Source organism: Halyomorpha halys, unplaced genomic scaffold (assembly GCF_000696795.3).
Source record: "Halyomorpha halys isolate HHAL.00 unplaced genomic scaffold, Hhal_1.1 Scaffold157.1, whole genome shotgun sequence".
Lineage (NCBI taxonomy): Eukaryota > Metazoa > Arthropoda > Insecta > Hemiptera > Pentatomidae > Halyomorpha > Halyomorpha halys.
The window spans coordinates 46180-69742 of NW_027114029.1; the positions used below are offsets into that span (position 1 = coordinate 46180).

At 29.0% G+C, this 23563-nt stretch overlaps 2 protein-coding genes across 7 annotated transcripts in view; one reads left to right on the forward strand and one right to left on the reverse strand.

Moving 5' to 3' along the window:
• The window catches only part of IntS6 (integrator complex subunit 6), a 45307-nt gene extending 27869 nt beyond the window's left edge, over nucleotides 1–17438 (forward strand). The window contains exons 16-20 of one of the 6 annotated variants that reach the window (XM_067051273.1): nucleotides 1568–3166; nucleotides 13023–13216; nucleotides 14752–15215; nucleotides 17033–17149; nucleotides 17235–17438. In XM_067051273.1, the coding sequence (XP_066907374.1) occupies nucleotides 1568–1764 (197 nt within the window). In that variant the 3' untranslated portion in view covers nucleotides 1765–3166; nucleotides 13023–13216; nucleotides 14752–15215; nucleotides 17033–17149; nucleotides 17235–17438. The remainder of the gene's footprint in view (nucleotides 1–1567; nucleotides 3167–13022; nucleotides 13217–14751; nucleotides 15216–17032; nucleotides 17150–17234) is intronic. The other 5 variants (XM_067051275.1, XM_067051274.1, XM_014417414.2 and 2 more) reach the window with 5 other exon arrangements.
• Atg16 (Autophagy-related 16) overlaps nucleotides 2502–23563 on the reverse strand; it is a 556547-nt gene continuing 535485 nt past the window's right edge. Inside the window, exons 8-12 of the mRNA XM_067051278.1 lie at nucleotides 17791–17911; nucleotides 17527–17709; nucleotides 17027–17111; nucleotides 13038–13184; nucleotides 2502–2658 (exon numbers count right to left, since the gene is read on the reverse strand). Coding sequence (XP_066907379.1) covers nucleotides 2565–2658; nucleotides 13038–13184; nucleotides 17027–17111; nucleotides 17527–17709; nucleotides 17791–17911 — 630 coding nt within the window. The 3' untranslated portion in view covers nucleotides 2502–2564. The remainder of the gene's footprint in view (nucleotides 2659–13037; nucleotides 13185–17026; nucleotides 17112–17526; nucleotides 17710–17790; nucleotides 17912–23563) is intronic.

A 23563-nucleotide genomic window follows, 5' to 3' on the forward strand; every position in this document is an offset into this window, starting at 1 on the left:
AGAATATTTCTATAGATATATAACAAGTACATATATACATAAGTACATATCTAACAAATATGCACTTGTCATGAGTCGAATTAATGTATAATAAATTGTGATGTGCTTTGCTTAAGAAGAAATATACTTATATTGAATTAGAAGTAGGATATTAGTTTAGGTAACGTCTAACACTCTTGGCACAATTTATAAATTCCTGGTTAAAAAAGAAACAAAACTGTATTGGTTAAATTTTTTGTGAATAATTTACTTATTTACATGGTGAAACATTGTATTATTCTCAGATTTGAAAGAATTAATGGACTGACATATTTTTCTTGAATAAAACTTACTCGTAAAATATAATTAAATGACATTTTTAGTGCTGGGAACAATTACAAAATAATTGGTAGTATCTTAATATTTGAAAGGGGCTTTGATTTCATATTTCGAGAGAAATCCATTGATAATATGAAAATTGATAAATACTTCTAAATGCATTATGATTGTGTTTGATCTTTTTTTTATTTATTAAAAGAATCTAATTCGTTCACATTGCTTTGACCATGTTTGTTTTGATTGAAAATATAGGTGCTCTGTAATGTTTTATTTTTACTTTGGTTTTATGTATTTGATTAGGCTTCATTAAGTTTTAATTACTGTTACAATGTAATAAATATATTCAATATTTTTACTTTATGTATTTTGTACTTAATATTTTAAAATTATTGGGGTCTATCTGTAAGACAAAGCTGTATAATTACAATAATTAATGGCAATATTTTTCATTTATTTAAATTTCTGGATTGAAATACTTTCACCGACTAAATCAGTTACTTGTTTGTATCAAATATTGGCATTACTCATTGCCTCATGCAGACTTTCAAAGCAAACATAACTAAGACCATGATCCAAGAGCCATCAGGCACGCAGAACATGATCTGCTGGTAAGCGATACAATATCATGAGGGGAAGACTGTAAATCCCACTGATAGGATAACCAAGGTTTTATCTCCATCCATTAATGCTGTGAATTAGCTATTGACTTCTTTCTGCTTAATGAAAAAAAAATCTTTCCTGCTCGCCTCGAGACATTTGTTAAAATATTAAAGTATTCTAATTGAGCAAAACAAATCCCTTCATGGAAGAAATTTGATATATCTTCACTGCTTTTGAACTTTATTTTGTGTGATTTGGCCTGATTGCGGATTGCTACAGTAATAAAATTGTGGACTGCCACATCAACAGATTGAGATCTGTGTGGTGAGGCCACGGCAAGAGGTGATAGGAGAGCTTTTGTGGAAAAGAAGAAAATTATTAATTTGTTTAGGTTGGGTAAATTCATTTTTTTTTATCTGTTTTGTAATTGGCAGCAGAGTATTTAGCAGCATTCTTTAGATTTACTATTACTAATTTTTGTTCTATATATACTTTCAATTATTTTAAATGCCGTACTTTTTAAAAATAAGTTATCTCAGGTGAAATATTGAAGTTTTCAAATTTTGGAACATCTGAACTTTGATTTTCAACTGCATTGAACTCAGTGATTAAGTATATATTTCTATATGATTTAATTGTATGTGTATAGATTACGACCAGCTGTTCGGTCACTTGGAAGGAATGAAGGGGACCGTGGAAATGAAGATAAACTTGCTCAAGGATGTGATGAACGAGTCGCTGAGGTTCAAGAGGCGGACACTGGCCAGCCACCTGGACAAGCAGCTGAAGGAACTAAAGAGCTTAGTCGCGGAGAACTCGCACCCGGGGAACAATGGTGGGAGATGAACTCACTCGTTATGATCTCGTTTTGACATTAATTCCATTTTCTTTTATTTTCTTTTAATTTTCTTTTTCTTTTTTTAAATCGCTACTTTGTTATCCAATTTGTATATAGTGTACAGTGTCAAAAATATGTGTGATATGTAAACAAAAAAAATGAGAAGATGCAAAATACAACAAATTCGTTTGTTATTTTTAATAGAAAGATATAAAAAGTTTGAAAAAAAAAAAATTAAAAACCGTTTTGGGTAAAAAAAAAAAAGTAAATAAATAAAAGAAGTCGGAAACTGTAAATAATTTTTTTTTTGTAAATGTATAAATGTTGCACACTGTTGTTAAAAATGATATTTAGAATTTATCATGTATTATATATGATATTCTCATTTAAGTTATAAATGTTAGATTTTAATTTGAAATCTGGAAGTTGATAGAAGGGAGGGAAATAAAAAGATAATAACATAAAACTAAAACAAAGTAAAAATAACAGTGTATACCAAAACCACGAGGCCTTAAGCTAACAACACAACAGTTTTGATAAGAATTAATACATTTGTTACTTTGTTCAATTTATATAATATATACATAGATATATAGATTATATTTATACAGAGTCCTTATAAACTGTGTCACATATTTCAAATATCTTAACAAATTTGTTTTTATCTTTTTAATGTTTGTTAAATTTACTGTTTTTTTTTTTCATATATTTACATTAGTTTATATATATAAAATAAAAAAATATATATAAACAAAGCGTAAAATTGTGAGTACTGAAATGAAGAAAGCGGGTTAAAGTTTGCTCATTGTCAGAGGTCTGCCCATATGATCGCTCTTTTGGAACGGTCGACGCTGGCTATGTAGTTGCCATGGGGATGCCAGGAAACAGCTGTCACGGAGGACCTAAGGCAAAACATTTTTTCATTATATAATTATTTTTCTCTGTAAAATCGAATATTGTATGAATGGTTCACACATTGTGGTGTTGACTGATTAAATTGTAATTTCTATTGGTTTAAATGTTCAAGTAAATGGCTAGTCATATCGGCATAAAGAAAAAGAAAAAAAAATCGCCTGTTTATTGTTCTGTTTCCCCATTGAATTTATTATTAAGTCAGTTTGTTATATAAGTATGTAGAGTTAAGATTTATCGCATGAAAAATTAAATATATCGAAAAAAAATTGTTTTAAATATTTCCAAATTTTGTTATTATGCGATAAATGTTAACGATTATATTTATTAAATGCATAAAAACTATTATTTATTTACTTATAAATGAAGATTTTATGAATGACTTCAGAAATCTGTCTAGTTTTTTGTCCTTATCACACCTTATTTTTAGGAGCGAATGCCTAGAAGGAATTTCTGTTAGGAAATCCTCTATTGGCAGTATAAATATGATAAAGGTCGGTGAGTAAACAAATTTATAATTATTATTCATTGCTTAATTATTTAATGCATTTTAATCTAATTTTTGCAACAGGTCATTAAGGATTAAAATTGGTATCATTGAATTATTACAATGATTTTTTTTATAACTTGATGTCTTTTCAGTTAGATGTCTTTTTCCCTGAGAGAAATTTCTCAGAAAAATATAAATAAATAAGAGGTAATTGAAGCAATTCTACCTACACAAAACAAAAAGGATAAAAGGGATATTTATATTAAGTCAAAATTCTACTGAGTTAAGGTATTTGACTTATATATTTTTCTCTAGAGCTAGCAATGTTGCCTTTCATTTGTGGTCAATGGTTATTATTATAACTGTTGTACCTTTTCAAAGTTATCTTTTGCCCAATTAACAGTTTTGCTTTTATTTAGTTTTGAATTACATTTTATATCATAATGTATCGTGAGTGTGCCTTATCAGGTTTTATTACCCGGCTTTAGGTATGAGAGAAGACAATAACTAGTTCATTAGTTATCAAATTAGTAATAAAGAGGTAATTTCTCCACACTTTTTATTGTTGGTCATTTTTAGATTGTCCGTGAAATACCACTAAGGCTTAAAAATTTAACTTGTTTAATACCTAGCATACAAATCAACAACCAACCTTTTTTTTTACAAGCCTTTGTACGATTCTCTAAAAGACTCCAGCATTAAAAACCATATTTGTGCTAAAAGATGCCTTTGGAGAATTTATTTTCTTTCAGTTTGCAAGCTCTTGTGAAGATTGAACAAACAATTGTTGAACATAAAGAAGAAATTTATAGAAAGAAATACGAAGCAAGGAGCATATTTGATTGGTAAAATCATTTTGCCATAATTCATTGCTGATAATGATTTTGGGATTGTTCAAAGTCACGAATATGGTGCAAAATTGATTAAATCAGTAAGAAATTGTTTTTAAAACTTTACGACTGCTTCAAGCCAAGATAATTCAAATCTATAGATTTTGTTTTTGTTGAGATTGCAAAGTTTCCTAACTTGAAGTCAAATGAACCTTTACTTTTATTTACTCATGGCTCTTTCAGGAAACAGATTAGGAATATTAAATTTTACCTATCAGTCTATAATAGAACCAGTCAACAGAAAAGTAGGCGAACTTAAATTTATAACTGCTTGCTTAATTTATTTTATGCAATTATTGCAAAAAAACGAATCTTGTAATTTTGAAATAAGTAATTGATCATCTCGATATTGTATTAGTTTATTTTAATTTTGTTACATTTAAATAAACAGATTTTATTGCATCATTAGTATGTGTGATATTAATGTTTGTGGAGTTTAATAATATTAATGAATAATTTTATCTTTTATTAATCAGTAAAATGGATCTAATGTGTGCTTTATCAGTTTTTTTACTAACCAAGCTTTGATGAAGCATTCTTGTTAACCTTGAGGCTTTAAATATTATTTCATATTCTGTATGAGGCTATCCCTTGCTTATCCCATGCATATTTAGTTTGTTTAATATCATATTTAGAAAAAAAAAAAAAAATCATTTCAAAAGAAACTAATGGCAACTATATTACTATTCGTACTCAAATATCTTCTTATTTTTTTCCATTATTTATAAATAACAGAGACAATTACTATTATTTTTTTTTCAATAGTTCAAAATTTTTGGAGAGAAAGAGGCAAGACCTAAGGAAAAATTTGTTACATAGTTAGTATTAGGTTTATTGAGTTGCAAAGTAACTTGTATGTAAAATTAAATTTACGGTTTCAGTCAGATATCCCAAGGGAAAGCACAACTAGGTCACATACATACATTAACCAACTGTTATAACCCTTGAGCATAAAGTGATTTGATGCTCTTATTGAAAATACGTGTTCAAATCTATGCTGGTAGATAGGCTACTGCCAGTCTTTTGCTGAATCTATAAGTTTGCCACTTGCCGCAAATCCAAAACTTGTACTAATGTTTGGTAAACAAAGGAACCAACATACGTCGGTATCCACATGCTTGTTTGTTCTTTTGAATTTTTTGGCTATGACACTCAATTTACCCTATTTTCATTTTGAAAAGGAACAAAATAAATACAGACTAAACGAAAGGAAACCTAAATATCAGTCAAGGAAGTGGTAGAAGATGATAAAAATTCATAAAAATATTACTACATAACCTATAAATTCAACCTTCCTTCTAGAATTTTTATCAGAAAATTTTTAATTCAATTACCTAGTCATATAAATATATATTTGAGCTATGTTAAATAAAAAATAAACTGCTAAATGTAATTAAAAAGTTTTGAAACAATTTTTGTCTGTTTGCAGCATAAAGGCCCTTTGATTTGTGCCCAAAAACCAACACCTGATGTGTCGGTCACAAATTCAGCTCAACTTATACCAGCCAATCCAAATAATCCATCCACATGCTTGCGCATGCATGAATTTGCTATTGTTTGGCACACGTGTAGAGGCACCTTAAAAGGCCCCCTTTTTTTTTTTTTTTTTTATGAACTTCATAATACCAAGTCCTACTATAGATGAAATATTACCTGCACTTTGGCACACCAGAGAGAAGTTGACAATATAATCACTGGCAGGTTGCGACCGGAATTCCATCTGACTTGGGATTTACAGTTCACACATTACCAGTAATATGGGGGTTGTATGGATGTTAAATGCGTGTTTGTTTATTTGTTGCCATCAAACGGACGAAAATGTTTCATAGCAGTTCAAAACAGAGTTCATTTTGTGATTAAAAATCTTTTAGGGATATGTGCCTAAAAGCCACAGAAGAAAAGATCCTGGATGAGGAAAAATAATTTGGAAGCATCACAGACAGCTTCATGAAAACAATCCACAAGAGTACAAGGCTGATTGGGTCAGGTTGAAGAATTGTTTCTGATAAAATTCAACAGCATCAAGCTCAGGAATAAATTCAAGAATATTGTCAATGTGTTAAATCTTCTAATTGAAATATCTCAAGTGTGGTATTGACTACCAGCGTGTAATGAACCACCCCTTAATCTCAAATCCAACAAGTCATATTTGCATTCATTCATGATTTGATAATTAATACGAGGCTAATTTGTGACATTGACAAAGAAAATGGAACTTCTGTTAAGGCAAATTATTTGGTCTGACATAAGGTACTCAAATGGAACCTCTGTTAAGGCAAATTATTTTGGTGTGACATAGGTACTCAAAATGGAACCTCTGTTAAGGCAAATTATTTTGGTCTGACATAGGTACTCAAAATGGAACCTCTGTTAAGGCAAATTATTTTGGTCTGACATAGGTACTCAAAATGGAACCTCTGTTAAGGCAAATTATTTTGGTCTGACATAAGGTACTCAAAATGGAACCTCTGTTAAGGCAAATTATTTTGGTGTGACATAGGTACTCAAAATGGAACCTCTGTTAAGGCAAATTATTTTGGTCTGACATAAGGTACTCAAAATGGAACCTCTGTTAAGGCAAATTATTTTGGTCTGACATAGGTACTCAAAATGGAACCTCTGTTAAGGCAAATTATTTTGGTCTGACATAGGCACTCAAAATGGAACCTCTATTAAGGCAAATTATTTTGGTCTGACATAGGTACTCAAAATGGAACCTCTGTTGAGGCAAATTATTTTGGTCTGACATAGGCACTCAAAATATTTGACTATTTTTAATATTTAACATTTAACTATTTTTAACACTGACCGTGAAGGCTCCCCTGAAAAACCACTTAAAGGCATATTTTTTTCTATAATGTAATATTCAGCCAAATAAAATTAAAATACCTGTTTTTTAACTATATGATTATTTTCATCACCCGTACTTGCTACAGAATCTATTTATGCAATAGATGTTTTTCTTTTTTTTTTTTTTAGTACTGAATTAAGGACTCTGGAAAGTTATGGTATATCAGCATATTTTCTATAAAACATTTAGACAACGTGAAATAATCACACAAGCGATTGTATATGGTCGTCAATCATGGTCGAAGTATTAGTTGAGAAGAGTTGCAATCACTTTATTTTTATTTATGTTAAATAAAAATGAGAAATTCACTGAAATCATAATATTTAAACATTTTTCCAAAGAAATTTTGTTTAATTTCTATCCATCTGACTTTAAAGCACAAATTTTTTTAATCACCATTTTTCCATTATTTTTTTTAAATAACTTAATGTTTAAAAAATTTCTCTTTTAACCATACTCATTTTTACTAGGATAAATACAATATATCAATTACAAAATCAACATAAGTTTTTGTTAATAATAGATTAGTGCTGTAAAGAATGGGAACAAATCTAAGTACAAATTAGAAACCATGTAAATACACTCTCAAGTCAATTATAATCAATCACTCTTTTGTTTTTATTTATGTTAAATAAAAATGAGAAATTGACCGAAGTCAATTTAATTTACTTAACAGTGTTTATTGTTTAATGGGCTTTAATTATTAATTAAACAATTTTTGAAAGTCTTAAAAATATTCACTCAATAAATTTTCAATTTCATAACTAATATCTTAAAGGCAAACTTTAATCACTTCAAAAATATTATCATTCTAGAATGCTAATTATTATAGTATCATATTTTAATGCCTGTCATAAAAAAAAATATGTCACTTCTATATATAACCTCTATGGATTTAATTGTGTCAAATATAAAGTCGATTGATCAATGTAGGACATGTCATAATCTCTTGAAGGAGATTTTAATACCAACAATATTAGAAGGCCTTTACGGTCGACCCGCCCCGCTAAAACCCCAATATTTAGCGACAGCCCTGTATCACTTTTGAAGCATTTAAGTAAAACAGGAAGAGGAAACTCAAGTTTCCTTTTCAAGAATTAAATCCAGGTAACCCAAAAGATTTTTGAAAAAAAAAAATCAAAATTAAACTAAAACTCTTTTAAGCATCAATTCTATTTGACAAATTTAAATAAAATTGTTGCCTAATGTTTTTTTTTTTAATATTTTTTTCACAATAGTTATCCTTTAATTTTAATGATAAAAGTTATGCAGTGTCAGTTATTGTCTAATCTTGGTTCTTGTGTTTCAACTGCAGTTTATTCTTAAATAGCATTTGCTATTATGAATCTACTCAAAAAGTTTTACCTTGAAATTAATAAGTCAAGGCCGGATGCAGAAGCCAACTATTACAACCCTCAGTGGTTAAGGACCCTAACTTGTTTCTGTCATAGCAAGTTGACTAATTAGGTGCAGAAACATTTCATTAGAAATATGAAAATGCTGCTAAAGAAACATAAGTGTTGATATAATCTCTGGCACAAATGAATTCAACAAGTAAAATGTTGGTCGTTAATTATTTTGTTGATTAAATGCATAGTAAAACTTGCTATCCTAAGGCACTGTTATCGGGAAATAGTATTACATTTATAAATATTACTGATGAAATTAGATATATAAAATAAATAAATCTAAGGAATTAAATGGACAAGTCATGTTGAACCTCCTAAACAGTTGTTTACAGTTGGATTTAAGTTGTTTTTTTATGTTTGACACAAAAGTTTGAGGTAAGTTACCAGTAATGCTTTTATAACTAACTTTGTTCATTTTTTTTTTTTTTATGTGGACTTGATGTGTATTGATTATATTTTTTAATTGAGATATAAAATTATTTTACATTTTTCCTTAGTGATATAAAATATTTTATTGGTTATCTTTCACAATTTTATCTTTATCTTCTTCAATATACTACTGTCCGAAAACCTGTTGCTAGATGTTAATTTACCATTGCCGTTTAGCTGTGCTCTAAATAAATTTTTTATAAACATTTTCATGGTTTGTCTAGTCCGGTTTTTTTTTTGTTTTTTTAATACAGTTTTGACTGCTTTAAACATTTCCTTTTCAAATTAATGGGATAAATGGTAATAGGAAGGTATTAGAGGCTGGTCAGGATCTTCTTTTGAAGAAATGAAATTATCAATTCCTAGCTATGAAAGATTGTCAGGATGGACCTCAGTCAATAGATTTTTTTTTTTTACAAAATTCACTGATAAGAGGAAATGTTTAAGTGAAAGTTAAGTTATAATCATAATTAATAATTTATAAAAAATAGGATGCCATTGATTTATGATATAAATCTATTTACAGCTCTTCTCAGTTTTATAGACTTAGTGAATCTTCTGACTCCAATTTTTTTTTTTTTTTTTATAGTTTTCTCTGTTTCAGTCTTTTATATTTTTCATTTAACACCCTCAGGTACTCCAACCTCTCCTACTTCTGATTTCAGAATGTCAAGTTGATGCCTTAACAAGATTGGCCACCAAAGTCGCAGTTTCAATATTTGAGAGAAGGAAAAGTTGTCACGTCAGCTATTGCTTCACTTTAATGAGTTAATCATTTTTTGAATTTATTATGGAGCCACGGTTTTGCTATCTTTTTATTTACACCAATCACAAACACTTGGTTCATCATGTATTTTATCTTGTATTCATTTAGGTATATGTTGGTTTTCTCTCATCACAGCATCAGCAAGTTTCTCAAGGCAGGAGAGATACATAGAGGAGAATTTTTTGTTAGGTTCTGATGTCCTCCTTTTCATGTATATATATATATTTTTTATGAATTATTGTAAAGCATAAAGAGTTCTCTTAATTTTTTCAAGACCTAGGTTATATTTTTAGTTATAATTTGTTGAATGATTTTTCTTTCTCACTACCGAAAGAATGAAAGAATTGTATTCATGTAGAAAGTAAAAAAAAAAATTTGCACCTCAGAATCTAAAATTTTTACACACATTTTACATTTTAGATATCAAGGAACAAATTTGGTTTTGTGTCTGTCATACTGCAGAGTCAAATCATCTATGATAACGTGTACAAGTCTTGATTAAATTTTTTGGGATGGAGTGAGTTTGATGAATCGATAGTCTCGTATCAAATTCCATCCTCTTCTCCCTTCACATTCCTATATTTGCTCTCGCTGTAAATTTTATTCTTAAATTACAGATCATTGACCTTGAAACATAGTTAATTATTTTATCAATAGAAATGGTGAGGAAGTTGTAGAGATGTATGAATTTGGCAAATGTTTTTTTGAATAATATTAATTTATAATATAAATCAGTAACTTTTATTCTTTTGAACAAGTTACCAAAATGAGTTTTAAAATATTTTATCAGTAATTATTCTTATTATTGAGTGTTACTTAAAATGAGGATAAAACAAGTTTTCAATGATCTTATTTCTCATTATTTTAAAGTAACTGATTAATGGGGGTATATATCAGGGGGGCTGTTGTACGAATTTGGCAGATGTTTTCCAATAATATTTATTTATGATATAAAATCATCAAACTTTTATTCTTTTGAACAAATTAGCAAATCAAGTTTTAAAATATTTGATCAGTAATTTATTATTATTAATTTTAAAATAATTGATTAATGAGGGTAATAACTAAAAAAAATCATGATCCAAAACCAGTTAAGATAATATTTGAATATTCCAACACAAAACCCTGAGTATCTCAAATAATAATAGATAACTAACTAATCAGTTACTTTATAGTAAATAACTAGTTATTATTAGTTATCTGAAAGACTTGAAACTTTGTTTTTAAATCATTCAATACTATTTTAAAGTAAGGATAAAATGCAGTTCATAAATTTGATTAAATACTATTAAGTATAATAATCAATAAATAGGTAATTTCGGTTGCTCTAGTTTTATCATGCATAATTAATAAACTACAAAAGAATAAATATATATAAAGTAAATTAATATTTATTCTAAATTTCTCTACCGTTGTTATTGTTTAAGGTTGGAAAGGCAGTATTTACACAAAACAGATTCTAGTTAAACTAAGGAGTTTACCCCCTGTCCACTTAACGGTGAACCAACCCCCATTTTACAAATTATACAACTGTTCATTTAATTGTACTATTCATTGCTCAAATTGTATTACTGTAATTTACATATATTCTGTAGTTAGATTGTATTATTTTTTTTTAATATAGCAAAATAAATATAAATACATCCTGTTCCCTTTTCTTTTCTAACTTTCAGGATTTAAGTTTTTAATAAAATAAAATATTACTCGATGATCAGTAAAAACTTTTTTATATAATTAATAGGTTACTTTTCCAAAGTGAGCTTCAATTGGATTAGAACCGCTTCTAAATTCCCATAACATACAGTGTTTGATTAAAGTTTTATGAAAATCGTAAGAACTTTCTTTCCAACCTTATCATGTCATTATGAATCGAATGTAACATAAACAAAGGCTACTAAATAAATTGCTACCATTTTTGTTCTTATAATTTTTCTTATTCGGGGTCATACAATCGAAAAGATATTCGAATAAAACCAAATTCTTCATTCCCCTAAAAACTAAAGTTTTGCTTGGATATTAGCAAACAAACTCATTTTTATTTATTTTTAGTGCTTAAATGTGATCTATATGAAAGTTAGTTTCTCAACTGAGTTAAAATTTCTCCATATTACATTTGATTGAAGTGGTGTACAAAATATAGAACTAATAACCTCATTAAAATTTTGTAACTAGAGTTTTTAAGTAAACAGAGGTGTTCAAGAAAAAATACATTTAAAATCTGAATAAATAAAAAGATTCATTGCTAGAGGCATCATATATCCAAAGTGAAATTAGGTTCAACTCTTAAATTTTTTTTTTTTAATTTAGACGCCATCATTTGAATGAGGAACCCTCAAATAACTATAACCCCTTATTGTGATCTAGTGATAGTGATAGTGATGATCTGTTATATAAAACTACAAGGCCCATATATAGCTCTTGTTACGTAACTAATTTTAATTGTAAGTAAAATATACTGTCAGGGTTGTTCCCCTTTCATTCTAATTGTGATAATCTACTTATCATTTATTTTTCTATAAAATATTAGTTAAAAATTTTTCCAAAACATAAACTTATGAAATAAAATATTGAAATGTTTCAATTAAAATTGAAAAACTTGCCGATTTGCTATTTGCTTGGTTTCAGATGGTTTTAGTATTATTTTTTTTTTTTTTAACTGTTTCTGATAAAACAATCTATGTTAATATGCATTTATATACCAGCAGAAATTGGGTTACAAAATACTTCAGGAGGATCGTTGCTACAGAAATGATAAACCTCCACAGAATTGTGGGCACAAGTGAAACAACTCAGAATCGCTCACTAGATGTGTGGAATGAGAGAATACAATATACCGAGAAAGTTGATGTTAGTGATGGCAATACCCACAAGGCCACCAAGAAGAAAATTATTGGAACATATCCAGAACTTTGAACAAGGAAAAAACCTTGTCAAGATAAAGGTTCAAACAAGGTTTTATGTATGATACACCTCATAAATATTCTATGTTTTATAATATTTGTCCACAGTGAAGAGAAGAGCAACATCTGACAACAATGGACCTCTCAGTACAATTACACACAATTTCTTCGAGATGAATTAATATTCAAATCAAAAATATCTAGAAAGACTAATGGTTAATCATACATATCACTCCACTGCACATTTTAATGCTGAATCTTGATTGGTTAAGCTGTAGTTATCTCCTATTTAGAGGTTTTTGAATTTGATAATGATCTTTTAACATCTAAATTTTCACAATTTATACATTAACTCATACAAGAAAAGAACAATACATTCAATTTAATAAATAATTATAAGAATCAGACATTATTTGCCCTAACCTGCACAATTTAAAATTTTAACATACATTATTCTTATTCCAATCCTTGATTCAATTACAACAATTAAATTTTTTATTCCCCAAGTCTGCTAATAATTATATTTAATGAAATAACATTTTTTAAGAATTATTATAGTTCATGATTGATTAAATAACCTATGGATTTGAAAAATATAATGATTAATATATTTTGTTAGTTAAGGCATACTGACTGGTGATACTTGAGGACAGCGTGAAGGAGCTCTGATGAAGTGTTCCAAACATAGATATTACCGTCGCTGCTGCCTGCTGTCACAAAATCTCCGCTGGAACTGTAAACTGCTCTTGTCCAATCGCATCCTACCTTAAAGCCTTCCGCCCTGAAACATTTTATTGTAATTATGAAGAGAAGGTTTGTTTTCTAAAAAGCTGTTTAATTTCATCTCCTGGTTTTATCACAGGAAATGTTTTGACTTAATAATATTGATAAGAGTAACTATCTATAATAATTAATAAAAGTTTGCTCTATTGGTTTATAACTTCTTATCAGCTTTGTATTTTCCTCTTTATAAAACGGTGAAAGTTGAGAAAAAATTACTTCTTAGAAGATGTAATTTTTGGCATCACAGTTATTTTTATACTAATAGAGAACCTATAACCTATATTTTGGTTATAATAATTCTTATTTTATTATAACTCCAATTGCCTAGAGGTAATGTTATAATTATTAAATTTATGTCTTACTAACTTAATAGAGGAGTTTAAGTAAGAGTGATGCAAATCACATTTCAAACAATTATGAGTTAATTCTAGAAATCCAATCTAGAAGGACTGTTTAAAGAAAAAATTGAACCAAGGTACAGACTTTATTTATTGAATATTTTAAAATATTTAATAATCATACATAGCATTAATTGACTTGTGCAAAGGTAATAAAGTAAAGATAAAAGTGGAACAATACTTCACAATTACCTCAGATTAATATTTGTTGAGGTTTCCCGCACAATTATTGTATAGTAAAACCATTTGTTTTTCAAAATGAAGTAATTTATTTGTCCATTTACACCACTCAAACTTTAACTCTCCTCATAATAACCTACAGTTAACTAAAAGTGTAGTAAAAAAATTTTTTTTAAATTTTCTTATCATCAAGTATTACACATTAGTAACTCATTCAGAGTAGAATGTATCAAGAGGGTGTATGTCTGACCACGTTCACCATTCTGATAAAGCTCACTTATTTTTTTGTTATAAGAAAACTTCAGGAATATATAAGCTTATAGTTCACTATCTCAAATAAATAACAAAGTAAAGTTGGAAATATTGGTAGTCAAAGTAAGAGCCATAGTCTAATAATAATTTATCCTAACTAAATTCAATCAGTAGTTGTTCTAGCAGTTTTTTTTAATTTCTAGTTTTGAATTCCATTCGTTTTTGGGTTGTAAATTATATACATTTAAAAAAATAAATTAAAAACAGAAAGCACTAATCTTTTGCTTTGTTTTGTGCACACGATTTTTGACAAATCCGGGCTGAGAACCACTAGCTAAGGAGTATTACTCGGCTAGTATTATAAAATTAATTAATTTCAGTACAGTTATCCAAGTTTCCAATTTCTATATTTGTATGCAATATTGCTCAATAAATCATTTGAATCAATGCATATTTTTGCTAATATCTTACAAACTTAATACTGACTTTATTTTCCCATTGGTATCCATATTAATTCCTAACAGTTAGCTTATGAACTGTACCCACTCTAAATTTGCATTTAAAACATTTTTGAATTTAAAGCAATTATTCTATTTGATACTAAATTCACAATTTTAAAAAAAAATTGTTTACATACCTTTTAATAATTTTTGGTTCCAGTTGTTAAATCCTTGACTATTCATGATAATAAAAATATATTTTTTTCTCATGTACTTTAGATATTTTCAATTACAGAAGAACTTCATTAATTTATTTGAGGTGCCTTTTGTGAATGGTTAGTTGAGAAGACAAGTAATTTGATGTTCCTGTACTTCTTAAAGACATTACTAATACTACTATATGAAGTGAATACAGAAATTCACATGAAAGTTATACATCCTTCAATTTTTTTGATAATGGAGAAGCCAGAGTGATGCCTAGGAAGACTATTTCAAAAGAAGCATTATACTCGGAAAGCTTCAAAATTGTGATGTTTTTAAAGAAAAAGAATAAACGACATTACATAAGGCTTCCCTAGAAATCTGATTTGACAAAAAGCTGAATATTACATATAAGAACAATGTAACACAGTTGTCGTTTATCTTATATAAATGATAGAACAATGTTAATTGCACTAACATTAATACTTTCCAAACATCCATCCATAAAAATAAAGGAACTCTTAGGAAAATACTGGTCTGGAAAAACAATTGTAAGAGGTAATTTTTATTTCCTTTGATAATTATAGTATAAATAAATAAGCACTTTGCTTAATCACGATTAACCTCTACCGTCCAGTCTGTTCCAATCCCAAACTCAGCAAAATGTGAATGTAGAACATTCTTATTGGTATGAGAAACTTAAGTGCTATGAGAACACTTAATGTGTTGGTTTAGAAGTAACTTTGGCCATGTATAGGGGCTGATATTATAACCAATACAAACATAAACTATTCCTAGTTAGTATAAATGTAACTTAATTTATAGATTTACACATTTACTATTTATTTAAATTAAAATGTGTATTTATATTCCATCACGTTTACGTTCATATGATTCAAACCCTTGTTGCAGTACTAACACCTTTTACGATGGGTGAGTTTATTTGTCCTGATTCAGGTCATTTTGATGTCTCACTGTATACTGTTATTAGGGCTGTGTGTCAATATTTATACTCATTGTGATTAATAAGTTATATATTAATGAATTAATAAATCACAAATGACTATACTGTTCTAATAACAATAAAAATAAAATAGCTTTCTCTATTGGAGAAAGAAGTAATCATTTAACACATTAAAGTTAAATTGAAATAACAGAAATAATATTTAGTAAAAAAGAATAAAGTTATTTACCATTTGTTTCAACAATATTACTTCATTATACAATACTTTTTTTCAAATAAGGAATAATTTATAGTTGATTTGACTACAGCCTATCTATATATGTCCAAAAATCATATCAACAAACAAAGCGTTTTAGAATTGAACGGTTCATACTTAAAAAGAAAAAATAAGATTTAAAAAAAGATAAAATAAAAATTTACTTTATTTTCACATAGGAGTTGCAGTTATTGCTTATTTGTTTTCTACAGTTTGAATTCACATGTTTTAAATGGAGCGTATGTGCATAAATGGAATCGACTAGGTATAAGTTGTTCAAATGTTATTTCATTTATTTAATTTTGTTTTTGAGAACAAATAATAATTTTTGAAAGAGGTTTCTGATATATCATGACAAAACTTATTTGTTAGATATTTGATGCGTTAATAAATTACCTCTTATCATCTATTCCAGTCCTTAAAAAGTAATTAAGTTTTAATCCTGTAATCTAGGTCAGTTTTTTTGCCGATTATTTTTTAAAAAAATATTTTTTCCAACTTAAATTTATGATATACTATCTTGAAGCTATTTTTATAACTAGTTTTACATGACTTTCACTAATATGATAATCTCGGGAATCAAATAACTGAGCAAGGACAGCTGCTTATACTGAAGGACCCTGGTTCAAATCTTAATTTGGCATTTTTTTATTTATGCAAAATTAATGGGAAGTGGGCTTTATCAGGATGGGAATTATGGTTTAACAGAAATTCAACTTAAAAAAAATTAAATATTGGAAAAATAATTAAATTAATTACTCAAGATCATTTTCTGAAATAAAAGCTTCATAATTAGGGCAAATGCTGTAATTAATTTGAAATTAAGCTTACTTTTTTATTATTCTCTTAAAATAAAGTAACTGGGGATTAATATATCAAAAGTAAATGTATCTGCTTCTGAAATGTAAAATTTTTTTTTGGCAAATTGAAATTCAACAACCAAAACTTATTCAGTTTATTTCAAAATTTAAATTTTCTCGTATCTAATAGCTATTACTAATTAACATTTTCAATAAATAAATTTATCTACATGAGATTGTACAATTTCTTTTTAAACAATAATCTTTCAACAGTAGATATTTCAACTTTTGATAGAGTAGTCTTAATTTTTTTTTTAATAGCTTATGTAAATAAATAAAAATGACTTACTTATAGGTTGAGACAATTTGGTTCACCCTGAGATCTATTACTCGCAATGACTCATCCCTAATGCAAGCCAAGACTGTGTTTCCCTCTACAGTTTGGATACAAAGTAAATATTAGAGAAAAAGTGTATGTAATTTAGTATAAATAATGTAAAGTATATTTAGAAATGAATAATAAAGTTTAATATATTTATTTATTTTTATTTTTTCAGGAGTAAATGGAGGTGTATGTTACAGAAAGTAAGTTCTCGGAATGGAGATTTAAAAAAAAAAAATGTAAACCTCTCTTTCAGTTTGAACAAAATAAAAACAATAAATCGCACATGTAAAGAAGTGAATTTATGTTTTCTTCAAAATTTATCTGTTTTTGTTAAATGTAATATGTATTCATTTAATTAAATGGGATAGTTTCATTACATGTGCGTTTTATTTTCCCTATTTAAAAGCTTCCATCGATTGATAGAAGAAGAAGAAATAAAAAAGTACAAGAGATGGTTGAATTACCCCTTCCCATATCCAGAGAAGTGACCTTTCCTTGCACCAATATCTCCCTCTTGTTCGAATCCGACGTCCGGGTATCCCAGCATCGTATCTTCTTGTCAAAGTGCCCGCTGATTATTGTTGTACCAGCACTGTCTGATATTACGAGATCGTTACAACAAGAACCAGCGAACTTTGTTTCAATACCTGACATAGAAGTAACCAAATAGTTAATAAATAATTGAAATTAAAAACTAAAGTCAAAGCAATCTGATGAGTAGTACTTACAAGCTTTACTCCGCAAATCCCATATTTTGAGAGTCCTGTCGTGGCTTCCTGTAGCGACTTTGTTTGGGTCTCCAAGAAACTTGGCTGCGAGTACTTTTCCAGAATGGCCGGTCAGGGTATGCTAAAAATAAAATAATTTTCTCATTGTAACTAAAATATATTGCAAATCATTATAATACATAAAAAAAATATTAATGCCAACTTAAAACATTGATAACATTTAATCATAGGTTTTTTGTTAGTTAATGATCTTAATGGTATGACCATAATTGGAACTAACAACATATTAAATTTTAAGAGTTGATGGTAGGTTTCCGAAGCAGAATTTTCTTTTAATTTCTCATCAGAATACCAAATGTTCCCATGATAAAGAATGAACTAAAGAATTAGTTTAGGATGTGAAATGGCTGATAGTTACTGGGCCTAACCAATCCTAAATAAATAAGTCAGGGAAGATATCAGGTGATTGGTGAACAATGATATGTTGACTATTTCAAAAGTTTGAAATTGACCACTTTTATAGGAGTCTCCATCTGAATGCCCTTCATGGGCTGGTGTGGTCCTGCTTCTTTATTTTAGCTTTCAATTAAATTTAGGAGGTACAGCTATCTGTGCGCAGTAACTTTGGCCAAAATACTTTGAATAAAGTTCTGGTGCAAGGGTGTTTCATATTCATTGGGTAAAAGTTGTAAATTACTTAGTAATTTGAAATTATCTGGTGAAAATAATCTCCTATACTCCAATGGTTATTCCAATATTGTACTGCTGGGGTGAAATCAAAAGTGTACCCAGGATCAAAATGGGGGGAGGGAAGCCATACATAGTCCATCAGGTTGGGACATTTCAGGATGCCCCAGGAGAATGAAACAAAAATTTTAAGATCATATATAATTGTAGTAGTTCTTTATTAGTTATTACAATTAGTACCTCCTTGCTCGAAAAATGTTTTTATAAAATTAATAATTATTTTTCATTTCTAGGGAGGGCAGCTGCCCTCTTTAAAGGTTGTTAGGTTAGGTAATCTTACGCAGGGTTTAACCATCTTTAAAGGTTATTAGGTTAGGTAATCTTACCTAGGCAGGGTTTAACCATCTTTAAAGGTTATTTGGTTTGGTAATCTTACCTTGGTAGAGTTTCTCAAAATTGAGTCAGTGATGGTAATCAATTTCTGATAGATACAGGCTACTAATCAGACAAATTAAAAAGATTAAGCTTTCAGTTTTAATCTTTTTAATTTCTCAGGAAGTACTAAATAGTTCTATTTTTAAAAGATTTGGCACTTTACTTTTTATTTATAGTAAATAATCACTATTGAAATAAATATACTGAACTGGGAAAGCTGACAAATTATTTTATTGGCTGACTGTAGAAAATACAACCTTACCCTCCGACTCAGACTAAACTAGGTTGGTAATCTGCAGTTAGGGTCACCCTTACTTCCTTTCCTACACCAATTGCAGGGCGTAAGTCGCCCACAAAAACGTTTAGAACAAATGAGTTAAATAAAAAGATTGCTTCGGTATTGGTAAGTTTGAAGGCTTGACGAATTCAGATATTCCTTGGTAGGTCAAACAATCGAATCGTAAGATGATGTCTGCCAACAGAATCTAGGGACTAAGTTGTAAACTTGAAATACATTTTCTAAACGACAGATTCAATATTTGTAACTATATTTTAAAAATTGTCAAGCTTATGTTGTATCTCAACGATACTACAAAACTTAATTCCCTTTAAGACGACAGTATTTCGAGAACAAGTATTCTAATCATCTCTAAGACTTTTGCTATAAAAGAGGAATATATCAAATCACATTTTAATTTGAACAAGTTATTCGATTAAACAAGAACCATGATTTATTTATAAGGGTGCAGTGTAATTTTAAGTGTGGGGAGTATAGTTCCTCTCTCCCTCCACCCATAAATTAAAAGATCATAGTTCAAGCTGATAAAATTGTGTTAAAACGTATTACTAAATACATGGGCAGTTCCGGCTTTCCCAATCCCCAGTATTCTATGAAGGAGCAGAGTATCTATACCTCTCTTACCCTTCTCCGATATTTCATAGTAATTCACTTCAAAATATATAATTAAAAAAAAAAATGAAAGTTGAACGAATAGTAAAGGTAATAAATAATGAAGTTTAATAATAAACAACTTTTTTTTTTTTTAGCGAGATTTATTTTTTTATAACTTATTACGTTGGTGCAAATGAAATGTCGAATTTTTTTACATGCAAATATTTCTCTTCCTGTTTCAGCTATGCTTTTGTTTTTGGCATAACCTCGTTTCTAGCCATACTGTCCATCGCCCAAGTCACATTTCAACAAAGGTGATTTTCTCATAAGTGTTCATTTTTGTTATTAAAATCTATACTGCTATAACACATGAAGGGTCAGGGGTTCAGTACTGTTACTATACCAACGGTTGTGCAAGAAAGTGATTTGGACAAAATCACGCTCGACCGCTAGATTTTTACCCAATTTATGAGGCTGAGTGGACCCCAGGAGGGCTCCAGAACCCACAGGGTTGACTCGCGACTACAGTGTAACTGAAAACAATTTACTGCCAGCCGGATTCGAACACGGGTCCTTGGAGTAAGTAGCATTGCGCCTTGCCACCGCGCTCCCTCATTTTTGTTATTTGTTTTGAATTTTGTACCAATATGAATTCCGCCGATATTCGTGTAATTTTTTTTTGTATTATGAGTATAAACTTGGTAATAATGCTGCAGGCAATACAAACCAGGCGTTTGGGGAGAATACTGTCAAAGATCGAAAAGCACAATGTTGGTTTGAATAATTTCGGTCTGTTGATTTTTTATTACAAAACGACCGGCCGGGACGGTTGCATACATCGCACAGAACAATTAATTGCAAAATTAAATGAATTCATGTATTCATATATGTAGTTTTGCTGCAACTAGTCTATTCACCGGATTTCTCCCAAATTAACTTTCAGTTTTTTAAACATTTGGATCTGTTTATACGGGCTAAACAGCATAAAAAAGAAGACAGCCTGAAAACTTCGATATCTGAATTTATCGTTTCTAAAGATCAGATTTTTTTTTAAGACACACATCTATGCTTAAAAGTCCCACTGGGAAAAGAGTATTGTGTATTTCTCGAGTCTTTTTGATAGAGATTTCATTTATAATGGAAATTATTTCTACTACTGAATAAAAAAAACTATCGTAGTGTATTCCACTTGTGTATCGCTAAACGATTGACTTAGTGTAATGTTAGTATGTGGAAACTGATTATTATCAACGGACACTAACCTCGTTTTCAAAACAAGGATAGATGATATAGACTAGGCAGTGAGTTAGTTATATTGGGACGCATTTACCATGACCCAAACGCGGTCGCTTCTTGACTTTAGGTGAGTATATCTGTGTATTTGATTTAATTTTAGTTAATAGCAAGTTCGAAATCAAAGATTAACAAATATCAAACGAATCAATGTTCATTAAACTTAAGTAGGGAGAAAAAATGGATCCAGGAATCTTCTTCAGGTGTGGACAAAAGAACTCCTAGTTAGGTCCTTTGATCAACCTCACGAATGGTTAATGAAAACAAGGATCCTTGAGTTTGACGTTAATCCAACCCAAGGTTAGTGATGGCCAGTCAAATAAAAAAAAAATGCAAAGGCGAATCGAAAAAATAACCACACGACTTTAAATTACCCCTTACTTATAGTAGAAATTATTCCTCACTTGTTTCAAAACAGATATTTTTAAATTACTGGGGCAATACTTTCTCGTATTAATTTGCTAAATGAGTGAGCTTTTCAATTGAAAGATTGACGAACTCAAATTTAAACAATTTGAACAGAACAGCATTTTAAATAATATTTCTTGCAGGTAGAAATAAATCAACACTCTCAGACAATATGACAGAAATGATAACAGTTTAATAACATATATTTATTAACGCTTGAAGAAGTTTGTCGGGGGGTGCGGTCAGCAAAGAACAACATAAATAAACAAAACCATATTTATTTATTTTATGCCGACGTTTCGACCTGAGTTTCAGGTCTTCATCAGGGGTTGTGTCGTAGAGGAGGGAAAGATCAGTACTGCAAGCATATGCATATGTATGGAGTACTAATCTTTCCCTCCTCTACGACACAACCCCTGATGAAGACCTGAAACTCAGGTCGAAACGTCGGCATAAAATAAATAAATATGGTTTTGTTTTTTATGTTGTTCTTTGCTGACCGCACCCCCCGACAAACTTTTTCAAGCATTAATCTACGGTCAACTATCTACACCTCTATATTTATTAACATTTACATAATCCATGTTGAAAATACTATTTTATGGAGTTAGTCATTCTATTAATTGAAAGGATTAAATTTATGTAAATTAAAAAACTGTTTCATTACTAGAATGACAAAGAAAGATTTAACCGACTGGCGAAAGGTAACAATTCAACGTACAATACCCCCACCATTGACGTCAAACTCCTGTTTTGTCTATACATCTTTCGCCATCCTCCATTACTTTCTGCGACTATGTGTGTTACATATTATTTTTTCATCGTTGACTTTCCAACGGTATACAATTAGTTTATATTACAACTCTTATTTCCGGAAATATGTTTTTAACCTGGAAAACTATTTTTCAACTTATCTCCTTAGGTTAACTATCAAATCCTTTCATAGTTTACATCTATCCATTTTCCATTTCATATAAAAATGTGAAAAAGTTAATTGTTTCAGATAAACCAAATTAAAGGTACATAATAATTTTGTTTATTTGAAATAATTAACTTTTTCACTTATATTTTCACACATATTTTTATATGTAATGAAAAATGTGAAATAATTAATATTTTCACTTATATTTATTTCTACACATATTATTTTTGTATGTAATGAAAAATGTGAAATAATTAGCTTTTTTACTTATATTTCCACACATATTATTTTTATATGTAATGAAAAATGTGAAATAATTAACTTTTTTACTTATGTTTTGACAAATATTATTTTTACATATAATGAAAAATGGATAAATATAAAATATGAAAGGATACGATAGTTAAGGAGCTAAGTGGAAAAATAGTTTATCAAGGTTAAAAATACATTCCTGGAAATAAAAGTTTTAACATAACATTTGATATCACGGGAACTATTTAAGATGTCTATTATGGCTCGAGTCGAAGTTTGTTAAATACATCATAAAGTATTTTACAATGGCCATCCCAACAAGAGAAGCCCTTCCATGTGATGTTCACTATCATAAATTCACAAAATGCAAATTTTTTGTTTTGAAAAAAAAAATATTGGTATTTGAAAAATTGTATTTCGGGGAATATTGGATATAAAGAAGCTCTTGTAAGTACGTTAAATGCACTGTGAAATAGTTAATTATTATTTTCCAGAGGATAGTAATTTTCATAATATTTTCCAAAAATAATCTTTCTCTTTTTATAAAAAACAAAAAAAGTTTGAGAAACTTTATCCCGAAAAGTATTGAACTGTTTAGTGTTAGAGCTAAAAAAAAAACAAATTTACTCTATTTTAAACGAGGTTTCAATAATTCTTTTTAATAAAATGAACCAATGGTGGTGAATTCTTGAAAATACCTTCACTGTTTCTGTTGTTTAGTCGAAGTAAAAAAAAAATGATTAGTTTCTGATAGAAATTTTTTTATCGTTTTTTGAATAAACTATTAGTTCTGGAAAATTGTACTTGAGGAATTATCGAACATAAAGAACTCTATTAGGACACTAATTGAAGATCGTTAAACGGACCATAAAGTAGCCTATAAT